The sequence below is a fragment of the Diabrotica undecimpunctata genome, chromosome 4, assembly GCF_040954645.1.
Source record: "Diabrotica undecimpunctata isolate CICGRU chromosome 4, icDiaUnde3, whole genome shotgun sequence".
NCBI lineage: Eukaryota > Metazoa > Arthropoda > Insecta > Coleoptera > Chrysomelidae > Diabrotica > Diabrotica undecimpunctata.
In genome coordinates, this window is record NC_092806.1 from 90,916,117 (window position 1) to 90,934,293 (window position 18,177).

General features: G+C 31.7%; 1 protein-coding gene across 4 annotated transcripts in view; it reads left to right on the forward strand.

Moving 5' to 3' along the window:
* LOC140439760 (peroxidase-like) overlaps positions 1-18,177 on the forward strand; it is a 489,498-nt gene that overhangs the window by 246,608 nt on the left and 224,713 nt on the right. For all 4 annotated transcript variants that reach the window (XM_072529901.1, XM_072529899.1, XM_072529900.1 and 1 more), the window contains one exon: positions 6,779-6,975. In XM_072529901.1, the coding sequence (XP_072386002.1) occupies positions 6,779-6,975 (197 nt within the window). The remainder of the gene's footprint in view (positions 1-6,778; positions 6,976-18,177) is intronic.

Here is an 18,177-nt window from a genome sequence, read left to right on the forward strand (position 1 = left end):
CAGTTGGCAAATTTGGCCGCCTGTTATCGGGGCATTTGGTAATTTATTATGGAGTGATTTTCTCTGCATCGTACGCATCGAGGTGTCTTAAAGCATGCTCTCTCTGGGCGTGGTGGTACCCCTGGCAGTTGAAACACTGCGTGGGCCCAGTTGCTTTTCTGAGGTCCTCGATGTGGACCTTCATTGCATTAGTTTAGTGATGCGCCTGGCTTTTTCCACGTCCTCCTTCTCTAGTGTCAACACAAACATTGGTAAATTTCTTTTGTCGCTGTTTCTGAAAATCATTTCTTTTTCGATTCATATTCGATATCATACTCTTATCAAGAGTATTGAACACTTCTGTACCATCTGCGTTTGGAGATAGTCCTACTCTTAAAGTACTCTTAAAACCATTTTTGGTTTTAAATCTTCGTCTAGTGGCAAGGCAATCCATTGTATAGGTGTTTTTTGATTATACTCCTCCATGATTTTCACCATAGTCCTGTAATCTTTTGGATTTTTCGCTTGGATTAAAGTTTCTCGTCCGCTTCTCGATAGTCTATTCGACGTTATCACCTTCTTTTTCTGAGCAATGTCTAGTATTGCTCCTGTCTTGCAGACTCTTTGTAATTTAATTACAGGCGGCTTTAGCTTCCACGTTGGTTTATCTTGTCTTGTGGTGGGCTCTCCGACCTTTGGAGGGAAGCTTATTTTTTGCCCGTCTGACCCATTATCAGCACGGCTTCTACCACCCAGTACCTTTACTCGGAAGTTCACGCTCTAGGCAAAACTAGAGTGGGATCCGCTTGAATTTATCATCTCCCTAACCTTGGGGCCGTGGCTGCCAGGTGTAATTTCTAAAATATTACACCTCACAGTGTCATCCCAATCGTATTACAGGGAGTATCCCGACGGGCTAAGCCCGTTTACTTTTTCACTTGCCTATGCCTCGGTTCAGCTTTGTCTCGGCATAGATTTTGCCTCTAGTGGCCTCGGCCGCTACTTCGTGTACAATTTTTAGTGAGTCTTCTTCTTCTCATTGCGCCGTCTCCTTTCGAAGGTTGGCGATCCAAATGGCAATTGTAGTTTTGGAAACTGCTGCGCGAAAGATCTCTGCGGATGAGCGGTCGAACCATCTCCTCAGGTCTTTCAGCCACGAGTTCTGGCGTCTTCCTACTGATCTTTTGCCCTGTACTTTTCCTTCCAGTATAACTTGAAGTAATTTATATCTTTCGCCTCTCAGCACATGACCCAAGTATTGCATTTTCCTCTCTTTGATTATTCTTAGTAATTCTTTTTGTTTACACATGCGACGAAGTACCTCAACATTAGTAACTCTTTGTACCCATGGAATCCTCAACATTCGTCTGTATATATACATCTCAAAGGCATCTATTCTTTTTTCTATTTCAGAGTCCATTGTCCAACTTTCACAGCCATACAGTAAGATAGAAAAAACGTAACATCTGATCATTCGGATTCTAAGCTGTAGACTAAGGTCTGATCTTGTAAAAAATGTTTTAATGCTCATGAATGTTTTCCTTGCTTGTTCAATTCTGGATAGGATTTATTTTTTTGGATTACACTGACTATTGATATTTGTTTCCAAATATTTTATGGAATTTACCTGTTCTATTATTTGACCCTTGGCATACACCTGTACGTTTATTGGTGTCTTTGAAAATAGTGAGTAGGTTAAAATAAACAATTATAATTATATTATATTATAATAGTGTCATAGTAATTGTTTATTTTAACCTACTCACTAAAAATTGTACAATGGGAATTCACTCTATAAAATATTGCGGTTACCATAACTCCTAAATAAAATCAAACAAATATGTCATTTATTTAGATATGCTAAAATAATTTAAATTTTTTTTATAGTTGTAAGTATTAAAATATTCACTTTGTTTACATATAATAATTAATTATTCTAATAAATTTACAGTTTTCTCCTGAAGAAGTCACAAAATCGTAACGAAATATTGAGACTGAACAATTAGAGTTTTATTTCCTGACCGATTGCTGATACTATAAATCAATATTTAAAACAGTACGGTCGAAAAATAATTTGAAATATATATATATATATATATATATATATATATATATATATATATATATATATATATATATATATATATATATATATGTATATACATATTTGGAATATATTCAATGGTTGAATAGCAGAGGTTTTATCGGTCAATAATTGGCAAATAAAAGTCGTCAATTACTTCATTGATTTATTCGAATAAAAAACAATTTGTAGGGTTTTTTTTATAGATGTTATAAAAACTCTACGATAACTTAACATTAAAGATTAACAACTAAACAAGAGAAACGAAACAAAAAAATCCTATGTAGCATATCTGGGGGATAAGAGTTCTCAATTAAAATATTTTTTAACAACTGAAGATCTCCTTGTAGATAATCTGGATGGGAAAGCCTTAAAACACGTTATTTTAATCCTGTTATAAGATTCATTTTCATGTTATTTGGATGATGTGAGTAATAGCTTATAAATCTATTACTACATATGGGTTCAGAAATTTTGCATTTTGGCAATGCCGCCATGTTGGTTTTTTCTGTCATGGTACTAGTTACCCTCTTCCCTTTCACACGAGATCTCATACGTGACTATCCGTCGAGCCGTTCTCGAGCTGTGCGACTTTGAGACCAATATGCGTAGTGGTGACGGTATCGGCAGCCAAATAAATTACGTGTTCAATGCTTTTTCCCCATACAAAGTGCACAACGTTGCTGAAGAAGTAGACACTTTAAAAATTAATTTGTTAAAAAAAGATACTTTCGAGGTGAAAAAAATTATGTCATAATAATTCTATGTGAAATAAATAATAATTTTCCCAAATGTAATTATATAAATTGAATACAATAACATAAAATTATATTATTGTGAAATTTATTTTTATTAATGTAATTAAATTATTAAAAACAATTGTAATATTTTTAAACAAAGATTGTTTAAATAATTATAGAGCTTTCAAATGAGAATATTTGTATTTAGAGTTTTTACGTAATCTATTTTTATATTTATCTTTTCTTCTTCTTTATTTTCTCCTATCACCATAACTTTTGTTTTATTTTTATTAATTGTCAGTCCATATTTTTTTAGTACTTCATTCCATGTTTCTATATTTCTTTGCAGTTATTTCTCATTTTCGGCCAATATGACGACGTCGTCAGCGAATGCTCCTTCTAAAATGTCTAATCTTCTTAAATTTCCAGAACCCACATGCATTTTTTTCACTTTTATGTTATATTCTTTAATTATCTCATCCATGTATATTATAAATATCGTTGCACTAAATCATCCTCCTGGTCTCACACCCCTGCTTGTGGTAAATGGTTTTGATGTTTTTTTTTTGACTGATGACATAATTTATATTACTGTTATAAATGTTCTTAATTACCCTTATCATTTTGTTACTAATACCTCTCTCTCTTCTCTAATATTTTCCATAATTTTTGCCTTGATACCATGTCTTTTCAAGGTCTATATATGCCAGATACATATTTTTATTATTTTTTCTATCTTTTATGTTATTCTTTTGTTCAATAGATTTTCGTATATTTTAATGGCAGTACTTAAGAGTGTTATTCTTTTGTAGTTATTGCAATCCGTTTTATTGCTCTTTATATAAATCGGTATTATCTGAGCCTTCTTCCAGTCGACTGGAATCGGTTCTGCTCTCCATACGGCAATAAATATCTTTAGTAATAACCCTGTTGTACTTTGTCCCATTTTTATGTAATTTCACTTGTTATTCTGTCATAATCTGGTGCCCTTTCGTTTTTCATTTCTGCAATAGCATTTTGCCGATCATTTATGGTTACAGGACCTACATTATCATCTTCTATTCTCTAGATCAACAGATTGTTTTCTTCTTGATAGTAGTGAGTTTATAGCATCTCTTGGAAATATTCTCTCCATTTGATTATTTTCATTTCATTTTCATTCAGAACAGTTTTTTATTTTCTTTACTGTTTGTTCTCATCTTTTCACCAAATTCTGTCCATTTGTCCTTTTTTGCTTTGGTTACAAATTATTTTACTAATCTACTGTATTTTATATATTCTTCATAGTTTTCTGGTGCTTTATTTTGTAAATATATTTTCCAAGCAATTTTCTTTCGTTTAATTTGTAGTTTTATTTCTTTATTCTACCATGCAGTTTGTTTTTTTTATTGCTTTTCTTACTTGTTCCACATATTTCTGTCGCTGTGGTTATTATAACCTCTTTGAAGTACTTCCATAGTTGTTCAAAGTTTAGACCCTCTATCTTTTTTTTTCTTTATTTCTCAATTTTTATGATCTAATAGTTTCATATTCTTGTTTCTTTTCTTGGAGTTTGTTAAAGTTTTTATTATCTGACCGATTTTGTTATATTTTCATTACTACTAAATAGTGGCAACTTCCTATTTCTGTATTTCTTTCTCTCTCTTTTATACTGTGCTGTTTCTCCGTAATTTCCTGATACCTCTTTTTATTCCTGGTCATTTGCGATTATTCTGCTATTAAAGTCATCTACTAAATATATACTTCCTTTTGCTTGTTCAGTGACCAAAATTTATGCTTATCATAAGCCGAGTCATCATTATTTTTAAATTCTTATTTTTGTCTTTCATCTCAACTGATAATATTCTCTCTGACCATACTTTCCAATTACTTATTCCTTCTGTTAAACTGGTTTGCACTATGCATCCCACCCCTGCGGCTGCTCTCTCTCTCTCTCTCTCTCTCTCTCTCTCTCTCTCTCTCTCTCTCTCTCTCTCTCTCTCTCTCTCTCTCTCTCTCTCTATATATATATATATATGTATATATAGATTAATTTATATATATATATATATATATATATATATATATATATATATATATATATATATATATATATATATATATATATAAAGGTAAAAGATATCGGCATAGCTCGCAATAAAAAGAGAAAAATAAGGCAACCGTATATACGTATTTCTGACTATTGGTCGTCTTCAGTACGGTGCAGCCAAGTTAGAAAAGGAGCATATTAACTTGGGAAAGGATCACTACAGGAGCAATGCGACCAATTTGTGGCAATAATGTTAGAAGACTCTGAGGTTTTTTTTTATATTTTTCTCTTTTTATTGCGAGCTATGCCGATATCTTTTACCTTTATTTTACTATATATATATATATATATATATATATATATATATATATATATATATATATATATATATAAATATATATATATATATATATATATATATATATATATATATACATGATCCTATTTTTACCATTCCTTGTCCTTGTTTTTTATAGTTTCTGATATAGTCAGTATATCTAGCCCTCTTTCATAAAACTTCATCTCCAGTTATTTTTCTTTGCCTTGTATACTTCTAATATTCCAGGTTCCCAACTTCGATATTTCTTTTTTATTCGCTTTGTTTAATTTTTCTTGTTTTCTTTTTTGCACTTCTCTTTCTTGTCCATTAATATTTATTTACTTGTTTTTTTATCCATTGTCATGTTCGTTACCTTATATTCCAGTTTCTCATTTACTTCTCATTTTTGTTTTTTTCTAGTTTTCTTTTGTTCCTGTTCCATTTCCATTCTTTTATTGCTATAGTTAGTTAATTGAACCCAATTTTTACTATACTTCCGTTCATTTTTTCTTTATTTGGCCTTTGTCTTATTTAGATCGTAATTAAAATCTGCGGTGGTTCCTAATTTTTTGCAGTTTGGATTTATTTTGCATAATTTTTTCTTTGTTTTTAGCATTATCAAAGTCTAGCTTACATACTCTTTCTCCTATCTTTTTCGCTGCCTTCACCTGAACTTGACCTTTTAATTTTTCTGCAAGAAAAATGGTCATAGTACTTTGCAATATATTGAAATCTGCTGTCTGTATTTGGAGGCCGTTTACTACCACAATATGTCCTTTTTTCTCTTTCTATTTTCTCCACATTCTGCTTTAACCTGCTTACTTCTTGTTTCATCCTCTCGTTCTCTTTCTTTATTCTTTCATATTCATCCTTTGTAAATTAATGTTCCTGTCTTATTTGATTAATTTCATGTCAAATTTCTTTCTGCTCTCTTCGCATTTCTTGTGTATTACGCCATATCTCTTGCGTTTCTTATCGACATTTTCATCTTTGTTCTGTTTAACTGGTGTTCTAGTTATCTTTTCTTTCTTATTTCGAAATAGTCTCTTTCTTTTGTTCATCCTCATTTCTTCTCCTTTTATTGAAACCTTTATCGGTTGAGTCACTATTAGTGCTAAATTGAATTTATTAATTTAATTTAATCCTATTAAAGTGTTAAGTTTAATAATTTTACAATGCCTAAGTGCAGATCTGTTCACTTTTATTTTCTAACGATAAAACCCACTTAGACAAAAAAGCCAGATCTATTTATCGAATCCTGTTTTGTCTATAGGAATATAAATATATTATTGCACTTGTTTTTGTTATTTAGTAAACATTTACCCAATTAGCCACTTACAACAGAATCACTTTAGACTAAAACTTTTGTAATAAAGTCACTTGATACCACCCAAAATTGAGTTTAATTTTGCAGCTAATTATTAAACGTGTATTGCTGATGAAACAAGAGGTAACTAACTCATTTTTTTATAACTGATTTTTAAAGTGCACCTCCACTTATTTTTCATTTAAGAAACCAATGTGCAGTTTCTGATCAATTTTTTTGCGACTTCCTGTATAACTAAATTTAATAAAAAATTAAAGTCGATACCTATAATGTAAGCAAATAATAATTACTTTTATTCTAGAGCCCCACAGTACTCGTTGTTGCTCCAATGATGGCCAATTACTTGAACTTGCTAACATTCCTGATCATTGTTATCCAATATTGCTACCCGACAAAGACCCTCAACACTCCCAGACAAATACTAAGTGCATGAATTTCGTTAGAACTATTACCGATCGTGATCGCAACTGTATAGGAGGCAATCAACCAGCCGAACAGGTATGTATCTACTACATAACAGTACTTAGTGTGTGTGTAATATGGATTTTACAGAATTAGAAAAGTTTAATATTAATAAGGTTCGATCATTTTTTCTCGTTCATAATTTTCATAATGAATTAATAATGTCTATTTTCCCTTGTCACTGTTACTCATCTCAAGCTGCTTGGAAATCTTGCGTACCATTGGTAAAATTCAAATTTAAGAAAATCTCGACAGCAGATATTGTATGTTGGGATTTTCTTTACATCTCTCCCCCCACCCCCTTCAGGTGAGCACTAGACTGGCATTTGTGTGTTCATTTTTGGATTCTTCAAACGACGGTGTTATTTTTGTGAAGTGGAACAGGTTTGACTCTTCTTTTCTGTGTCCAGTGTCCAATTCGTAAATTAAATTTGACCACTTCTTTTTAATTGTGTATGGTCCAGCTCGCAATTCATTTAGTTTTGCCCTATTTAAATTATTACCATTTTCCACATATACTTGATCTCCAACATTAAGTTGTAGGTCTTTTCGATGTGCATCAAATCTTCTTTTGTTGTATTCATGTGATTTTAATCTATATTTTAATTTTCTATCTTTACTTAATTCTTCCTCCTTATTTCATCAGGTAGTATGTTTGTGTTTTGTATTTTGGAGAAAACTTTGTTATCGTAAGATCTGTTTTATTGTAGGATTCTATATATTTTTGTGCAACTGTTTCCCATGCAACTTTGTTTTTTGTTTTATTAATTTTACAGCTTATTTTGTTTATGAGCGTATTGTATTATAAGAAAATGGTGCACCAACGGCAGTGAATACCAGTTTTGTATTATTATGCTTAAGAAATTGTTTATATTCTTTTGAGTTTATTCCTGGGTATTGATCTGTTAACACTTCGTCCACTTAGTAAATGTCTGTTACCGTTTGTCAATTTTATATTGCACTTTCATTCTTAGATGTTAAAATATATTAAAATATAAACGTACCTTGTAAATTGGTCAATTAATATATGGAGGTACTTCTTTGTTGACCTACACCCACCAAATCTCCAACTGTATCTATAGAAACTATTTCAAATTGTCGTTTTGCTGTGACATGCATCCATATTTTCGTTTTCTTCTTGATTTCTTTTTCAAACAAATTTCACAGTTATTGCATATTTTTCTGCTGTATAAAATGAAGTTATTTTGTTTATCATCTGTGTTTGTCCTAAATGGCAGTATGTATTATGTGTCCTTTTTATTAGATCTAGACTAAATTTTTCTGATATTAAAATGTTCTTTATTTTTCTTAGTTTTCTATAATAGATTCCATTCTTAAATGTCAAATTACTATTGTGTAAATCTATTTGATCTTGTTTTATCTCTGCAACATCTATTATGTTAATTTTTCTTGTTGATTCACTCATTAGTAAATCACTATAATAGTGGTTTACAAACTTAATAAAATCGTAAAAGTTTTCTTCTTGTTATAATACTGGATTTCTGCTCCGTCAGTCAGCTTCTTGGTTTGTTTCCACTGGATTATTATTTAACCCTAAAGTTGTATTGGGATAAGTAGTAAGCCAAATCACCTCATTTTTCTTCCGTTATAGCTTTAAAATTCATATCCTAAAAAGGTTTATGGTCAGAATATACCTTAAATTCTTTGCTTATTAGCCAACGTTGCCAATATTTTACTGCTTATTTTATGGCTAAGCATTCAAGATATATTGCTTTTTCTTCTTTTGTGCTTCTGTTTCCTTTTTTGCTTCAGAATTAGTTGTGAACACAACGAAGTTTTTATCTTATTAAAGGCTTCATGACATTCTTTTGTAAAAATGAACTTAATATCTTTCCTTAATAGTTTATATAGTGGGTCAAGTATAACTGCTCTGTATGGTATAATTTTTTGATGAAACATTATTTTTCCCAAAAATTAGCGGACATTTTTTCTTTTTTTTCAATTTTTTTGTTTATGTCACCTAATGTTTGTGATATTAAATTTTAAACAACAGTCCAAACTAGCTAAAAAGTCGTACTTAAATTCTTCATTTTCCATAATAAAAACATTCATTTCTTTCTCAACATTTAAAATTTTAATTAATTTATTTTAATAATGTTAATGTAGCCATACTTTTTGTTTTTGAACTACCATTAATTAATGTTAAATATTCCATTCCTTTTGTTTTATTTTCAATATCTTTGAATGTATCAGTGACACATTGGATCCTGGATCCTAAAGTGCAATAACATCCCGTGTGTTGTTTATTTTTACCTTGAAGACAATTAATGGTATTATTGTAAGTTTTTTGGATTCTCGTTGTTCAATTCCAAAACTAGCAATTCTCCTCAGAATAGAATCATTTTCTTTGTTTGCATTTTCGCATATTTTACAATGAGTTTTTTCATTTTTATTAGATTTTTAGTTGCAAGGTGTTCAAGTTTACCTATCTCATTGTATAAATCTGTATAAAAAGTATATTGTAACATTCCTTACATTATTTGGTAGGCCCATAGCTATTAAATGTATTAATGTACTTGTGTCAATGGATGTACTGACCTGCAGTAGTAGCTTTTCCTTTTTTATTGCATATTCTAATAAAAAACCAGTTTAGTATTTAAATGTGTGAGCATATCGAATTGGAGACCACTCTTTACTTCCAAAAGTTTCACAAAATTCTTCTTTTAGCCTTTCCAATCTGATTTCACCATAAATTTGAATATCATACAGCTGTACCAATAATCCATACTTGCTTTTTTAAGAAAAAATTTTAAGATTTCAATATTTTTCTTTTCTTCTAGTACTACAAAACATTCACATTCTTTTTCAAATTCAGATAGCCATTGGTTTGCATTTGTATTCTTTCCATCAAATTTGTTAATCTTAAAATCTTTTGCTATCTTGCTTAAATTCTGAATTTCAGATTTTTCTTTTTAACATTCGTTCAGTTTTTCCAATAGTTTTTGTATTGTGTCAACTTGAACATATGATGTGGGTTCACTAATTCACTCTCTATCGATTCTTCTAAATATTGATTCTCAAAGAAAAAATTTTCATCAAAAGTATGTTTGTGATAATCCTTCTGTTAAGGTTATCCACACTTTTCTAGATTGATTTTTTTTTTTCATGAAAGAGTTTTTAATTCTTGTACATACCTATGTTTTGCACACTTCTTTGTGTAACTTTGCTGACTGAAATTAATATGGTAATAGAAAGGTTTTTCCATCTGGTGTGCCAAGTGAAATATTGCACAATATATTTGTTTAATATCTTGTGCTCCTATAACTTTAAAGTCAAACCTTAATTTTTCCTTTTTTAGTGTAGGGGAGAGTGGGGCACATTCGGCCTGGAGGCAGGTTCAGCCACTGCAAATAAAATTTTAAATAAGCAGAATTTCGCGCCGATTGTTCGCTAGAAATGTGGCAACAATCCATCTTCAATTTAGTTAATGGTATTTATGCAATAAACAGCGTCCAAATATTTGTTTTGTTTTTAAGTGTGTTTTTTCAAGCTAAAGGTAAGTTTAAAAATATATATTTTATGTGATTTAGATAGTTGCTGTTCACATATTTTTGTAAAAATTGGCTCATATTAGGTTAAAAATCTTTAGTTTCAGAATATTCATTGACATAACCTCTAACTTTGACCAGAAGGCACAATAAATTTTTTATGCTTGCAAAGTCAGGTGGGGTACTTTCGGTCGGCCTAACGGGGTACATTCGGCAATGGCCGATTGTGCCCCACACTAATTTGGTAGTAGTTTTAGTGATTATTTTGATGTTTTTTTGTATTGCAGATGGTAAGAAAGTACCAAAATAAAACAGATCTAGCAAATATAAGTGAGCAGCGCATAAAAGATGCTCTACAAAATATCTTTTCAAGAAATAGAGAGGAAGCAAGAACGTTGAATTTAAAAAGACAATCTTTGCAATCTCGCATAAAAAAATATTAAGAACAATGAAGGTTGAAGTGTTTTACAAAAGTGTGACGATCATGGATACGAGAGCGAAAATGCAATAGTAGGTTAGTTGATTGTTCTTGTGTTTTAAATATTTTTTTGATGTACTTGTTTATCATAGATGAATAAATATATGCTTTTTAGGCAAGTACGCTTCAAGAAGTATATTTTTTTGCTCACAAGAAGACATGCTAGTGGATTACATAAAGCAACGTTCTAATATGAATTATGGCTTAACCTACGAATAAATAAGATCAATGGTTTTTGACTACGCGAAGATTTGACCAAATTGAAAATATCCAGAGTGCTTAAATGAGTATATGATAAATAATCCGGGAAAAACTTTTGCTGTTAAAGATATCTCAAAAATTACAAAACGACCATTTTTAGAGGCATTTTTCCTTAAAAATATTACAAACTTCGCAGATTTTAATGCCACTAAGGTCTATAAGAATGAATCAAGACGTGAAAATATCTCAAATCAAGATGCAGATTTTGAAATAAGTAATCAGCCATCTACTTCAAAAAGTGTCGGCGTAGTCCTTGATGACTCTGTACAAGATAATAATGAAAAGTCGGGGATCGAGGGAGACGAAACAGTTCCGAGCAAAATTCTCGTAGTCCTGAATATGTAAGACCTTTCCCATTAGTTGAAAAACGTCAAGATAAAAAAAGAAAAATTAAAGCAAACCAAGGAAAATCTAGAATTTATACAGAAACCCCTGAAAAACAGCGATTGGAAGAAATAGAAAATGAAAAAAAAAATAAAAGAAAAAGTGAAATCAGAAAAAGAGGACAGTAATCTAAGAAAGAACCAAAAATTCCTAACCAGTAGGGATGAACAACCAAAGAAAGCAAAAATCAAAAAAATTAAAAAAAAAGTTTTTAATCACAGCTCTAGCAGTGAATCGGAAGTGAGTATTTTTTGTGACGACTCGGATGACAATGAAAGTCTTGCACCTTTTGAATCCGGAGAGGAACTCATAAAAGACACTTTCATATTAGTAAAATTTGAACTGAAACAACAGTGGTTTATTATGTTGGAAATGTGGTTGAAATAATATCTGATTCTGAATATTTTGTTAAATATTTGCGGCGCAGGGGAAATTCTAATAAATTTTATTTTCCTAAAATAGGGGATACAGAAACCTGCGAAAAAAAGAGATTGGACGGTGGCATTTCACTATAACTTTGAAGGAATTACGTTTAAGTAAATATCTTTTTTAGTTATTAGTTAATAATGCTTTTAGTTCATTAGTTCTTTTTTGATGTGCTAATTTTCTTACTTTTCCATATTTTGTACGTTCAAAACAATGTTTTATAACGTTTCTTTTAATAAACTGTTTAACTTGTAACAATGCCGTTTCTATATACCTTAAAACATTGCGGCCCAAAGTGCCTCTTGGCCTGGCTGATTGTACCCCCAATGCGGGCACAATCAGCCAGAGTATAATATATATTTTATTTAATTATTAACAAAAAACTAAAATATATTCAACAAAATTGTTTTACTTTTTAAATGGACAAAAGTATAAATTTTACTTTTTTATTTGCAAATTAAATATAATGGAACACTTTTTGTATTTTTGACGTGACAACGTCTTAAATTAGGTTGTGGCTCGGAGTCACTCATGAAAAAGTGTAACGCCCGCTCACGTCTGTTACGATGAGTCACCGAACGAGAGAGAGGCCCGCCGGACCGGCGAATGCCTTGCGTCTCTCTCCCACTCAAACATGGTCGGTCCGCTGGTGCGATGCTATTTCTCCTATCATCGTCCTATCCTCAACAAAATCACTCAAATAGAAATTAGTTAAGTTTAAGTTTACATGTACAATGTTTTAGTAAACAAAATATATTTCTATAGTTAAAATTTGTGCAATTCTTATTTTCATTCAATTCCTTGTTCCTATTGTGCAATTTAATAATATTCATATCAATAAATATTCTACCGAGAAAAAGACGTTGTCACGTAAAATCTTCGCCCGTAAAACCGACTTTACAGGCAACCGATTTTTTTTTACCTAAAAACAATTATGGGGCCGAATGTGAACAACTCTCTCCTAAGCAAAATTGTTGTTTCGTAAAATGGTTTTTACAGCACTAGAATTGGAAAAGTTGGGAGTAGATTTGTAATAACCAAATTAAGTTGAAAGAACCAACAATTAAAGCTATTAATAAGGCTAGATAATTTTTTTCTCGTTCATAATTTTCATAATGAATTTATAATATCTATATATTATATCACCCCGGTATATTATACAGATTAGTGGTGGCCCGGCATCGCAACGTAAGAAGGGAGGTATTTTTCGCATATACTAAATATTATAACATACATATTAAAGGAATCCTAAAATATATGATGGATTTTTCGAATCCCATCTATATACTAATCATTGTGCCCTTATGCTTGTTCGCCGCCCGGCGATGTTGCCAATTATTAAATTTAGTAAGACATTTTTTGTTGAACACATTGATCTTTACTTTCGAAAACTTTTAAATAAATGTGTAGTGTGTAGTTTCAAGTTGGTTAAGTTTTTTAAAAATGAAACGTTCTCGTTTCTTACTAGAATTGGCGGCTCGAGATCAAACGGGTAAGTAATCTTATTTATCTTTATTACATACTTAATTTTCGACCAATAAATTAATTATAAAATATTTAAAATTCAGTCCAAAAATTTATTTTGCTGACCACAGTTATTCCAAAAAGAAAATTTTTTATCATTTATGTAATCCTAATAAAGTGTGCCAAATATCTTGTTATCTCTACGTATTTATGTCATTTATTATCAGTGCCGTAGTCCAGAACTATTTGTTTATTTCTATCACTGTCTCATTTATTTGGCCTGCATATCATCCTGCAATGCCTCAGTCAATTTCACGCTAATTTTTGATACTTTCAATTAAGAATTATCATATTTCTAACCAAACTAGGAAACATTTGTCGTCAATCTAACAACAATTTTTCATTATTATCTTTTTCCCTTGCTTATGCTTCATTACCAAGCAAAAACCTATGGATCCAAACTATTTTCTGATACTATAGATAAAAGGGGAGTAAAATAATTTGTCTTGTTAATATTTGTTAACTGAAAATATTAATATTTGTTCGCCCTTGCACAAACTTAAAAAGTCAGAAATAAGAAATAAGTCAGAAATAATTGTTAAAATTTAATAGTTGTTAGCTATTAAACGTACTTAATATAGTAGGACTAGAAATGTGTAGTGTCATCTGACTGCCTATAGCCAAACAGAATAACTTATTTTCTCTAACTATTTCCTCTAACCTATTTTCAGAATTACATTCATAATTACGAGTACAAGAAGAAGTCATCTGCCAGAGAAAGACCAACAATTTGTTTTATTTGTTTTGGTGATGTAATTACACATTTTACCAGACATTTGTTCAGACATCACTCTAATAATCAACAAGTGATTCAAATTAAAAATATTCCGCCAAGAAGCATAGAACGATTGTCGATGGTGTCTGCTTGAGAAAACAAGGGTACTTTCATTTGAAAACTGAAAAAAATTTAACAAATCCTGTAAGAACTTCCAGTAACCCCGAAACGGAATACTTTGCATGCATATATTGCCTAGGGCATTACTCAAAAACGCTTTTATGAACATGTAAAAGTTTGCAATCAAAAACCAATCGGTGAAATAAATCCTGGGAGAAGATGTTTAACTAAAAGCCAAGATTTTTTGGTGTCGATGATTTCTAAAAATCAAGATTTTTTGAAAGCAGCATGGCTAAAAGAAGAAGTATTTGCCATTATGAGAGCAGATAATATAAGTTTAGTTGCAAAAAGCGACACACTTATTTATTTATATGGTGAACACCTTTTGAACAAACACAAAAGACAACAAATCTCTACACACATATCTAATAAAATGAGGGAAATATTAAGACTTTTAATAGCTCTTAAAAATATCGATAAATCAATTGTGGGACTTTTTAGTGCAATGAAACCAGTATGTTTCCAAAATCTTATAACTGCAACTAAGGAAATAAGTTCCTATGATCCTGTGGAGAAGTGCTACAAAGCTCCGTCATTAGCATTACATATGGGTACCAATTTAAAAATAATGTGTAATATTGCCCTAAAACTAGTAATTGAGAAGAAACAATTACCTAATATTACATGGGAAGATAGGAATAGAAAAAAAAAGAAATAAAAGATCTTAGAAAATTAATTCAGGGTCATTGGTGTAGTGAAGTTTCAAGCATAGCTTTAAAGGTGTTAAATGAACGCCAATGGGAAAAACCTACAACTCTTTCATTAAGTGAAGACATACAAGCATTTCAAACTTACGTACATAGTTTGGCAAAGGCTGCATATAATGAACTGTTAGATAACATCAACATTACCGTAAATTATAAGATATTAACAGAGTGCGTTTTAGCACTAACTGTTGCATTTAATAGAAAACGTATGGGCAATGTACAATATCTCAAAATATCCACTTACAATAGAATTCTCGATATTACAAATAAAAATGCTTTTCTTGAATCACTAACAACTGTTGAAAAAGTATTAGGTTAACGATTCAAAAGGGTAGTTACTGGAGGCAAGGGTTCTAAATGTATAGCAATTTTATTTTTTCCCCAAATTCAAAAATTCATAACATTAATGTTGAAAATTAGAGAGCAAGCAAATGTTGTACCCACTTCTAATCCATACATGTTTGCTAATCCTGGTTCGGCAAATAGATGGATGGCAGGATACCACGTAATTAGAAAATTAGCTGCAGCATGTGGTGCAAAACGCCCGACCCTCTTCACATCAACCAGATTTAGAAAGCATATAGCGACAACTTTGCAGCTTATGACAATGGATGATAGCGAAATTGAACAAATTGCTACATTTGATACAAACTCACTCTGAATTTTACAGGTATTTTTATTTATATTTTCTATGTCATGAAATTTTCATAATTTTTTTAATACAGGCTACCACAAAATATATTTCAAACAGCCAAAGTTGCAAAGGTATTGATGTTACTGGAAAAAGGTAAAGGAAAAGAGTTTAAAGGAAAATCATTATCAGAACTTGAATTTAAAAACGATGTTTACATTAGTTCTGAATCAAATGACGAAGAAGATGTTTCTAAAATTAGCTTGACAGATATTGCAGCAGAACCTTCAAAATTAGATGAAACTGGCGCTGAACAAGAGGAAAATGGTAAGTATTATTATATGCTTTAGTTGAATATTTTACTTCCCTTTCTTGCAGATGAATACCAGGAACCCTGTATTAAAAAGTGTCGAATCCGATGGAGTGCGCAAGAAAAAAATATTTTAAAGCTTCACTTCAAACATCATATTGAGGAAAAAATAACCCCTAAAAAAGAAGAATGCGAGTCATTCATTACAAATAATAAATAAGATTTTAAAAATAAGGACTGGGTTCGAATAAAACTATTTGTTTATAACACTTTTAGATTGAACACGTAATAATGTATGTTTACCGATAGTTGAGAGATTTACGTTATTACTAATTTTTTCTTTTTTTCTTAATAGAAAAATACTTTATTTGTAATTTTATAAGTTTTTGAAATTTAGTTTATAATAAAATATTTTAAAAAATATCCTGGCTCATTAATTACCACCTATCAATATGAGAATTCTAATGATAAAGTATGATTTGGATGCACGTTGATTGTTGCCTCACAAATTGTGATATCAGTTGTAATTGCCAATTATACATTATAAAAATATACTTATAGAAGTACGAGACGTGTTTTTTAAGTAAGTACCGTTTTGGAATTAAAAAAAGACGTGCAAAGATATGGCAATAATTTTATTTTTACATGAAAGCCTGTACCTTAATCTACTTTTCTACATAATTTCTGTGAATATTGAGGCACTTGTCATAACGTGGCACCAGTTTTTGAATACCCTCCTGATAAAATTCTGCAGCCTGACTTGTTAACCACTGCATCACAAATGTTTTGACTTCGTTATCGTCTTGAAGACGCTGACCGCCCAGGTGTTTCTTCAAGTGCTGGAACAAATGGTAGTCGCTGGGCGCCAGATCAGGGCTGTATGGAGGATGATCTAGAGTTTCCCATTTAAATGATTTAATGAGATCTTTGGTCTGATTAGCCACATGTGGACGGGCATTGTCATGCAGCAAAACGATACCCTTACTCAACTTGCCACGTCTTTTGTTCTGGATTGCACGACGCAGATTTTTCAATGTCTCACAATAATACGCTGCATTGATTGTCTCATTTTTTTTATATAGTCCTTTTTCTATCCGAATTGTCGAATAAAGGCCTCTCCCATTTCTCACCATTCATCCCTGTTGTGTGCTAGGCGTTTCCACATTGGTCCTGCGACTCTTTTGATATCGTCGCTCCAGCGCATTTGAGGTCTTTCTCTTGGTCTCTTCGCATCGTAAATTATCATCATCATTGTCTCATTACGAGGCAGAAACTCCACTAGCAATACTCCTTTTCTGTCCCAAAAAACTGTGCACATGATTTTCCGATCAGAAATTGTTCGCTTAAACTTCATACTTTTGGGTGATGATGAATGTCGCCATTCCATGGATTGTTGTTTCGATTCTGGTGTGACGTAAGCCACCCACGTTTCGTCACCAGTAACAATTTGGTCTAAAAAATCTTCACCTTCACTGTGGTACCGCTCAAGGAAAGTCAATGCACTGCCTAAACATTGGGTTTTGTGCAAATCCGTCAACATTTTTGGAACCCAACGTGAACACAATTTCCGGTAATTCAAGTTCCCGGTAACAATGCGATACAAAACACTACGAGAATACTGAGGAAAGCAGTCGGACAATGATGAAATTGTAAATCGTCTGTTTTCTCTCACCTTTTCGTCCACTTTCTGCACCAAATTTTTATTAACGACCGAAGGACGCCCACTCCGTTCTTCATCATGCACATTTGTGCGGTCATCTTTAAATACTCTCACCCATTTCCTTACCATTCCATCACTCATAATGTTTTGTCCGTAAACTTCAACGATCTCACGATAAATATCGATCGGTTTTACACCTTTAGCACTAAGAAATCGTATAACAGCCCGTACTTCACAATCAGCGTGACTCACGATTGTTGGAGGCATCTTAAACACTGGAGTAAACAAGTATATAATGACGAATCAGACTGTAATGGCGTCAGTGCGTAGACAAGAGATGTAGGTAACCAGCGCTCATGCGCGGAACGCCGACCGTAGCGCTGCGGCGGCGGAATCGCAAAACGGTACTTACATGCCTCGTATAAAAAATGAATTTTGTATAATTGTAATTTA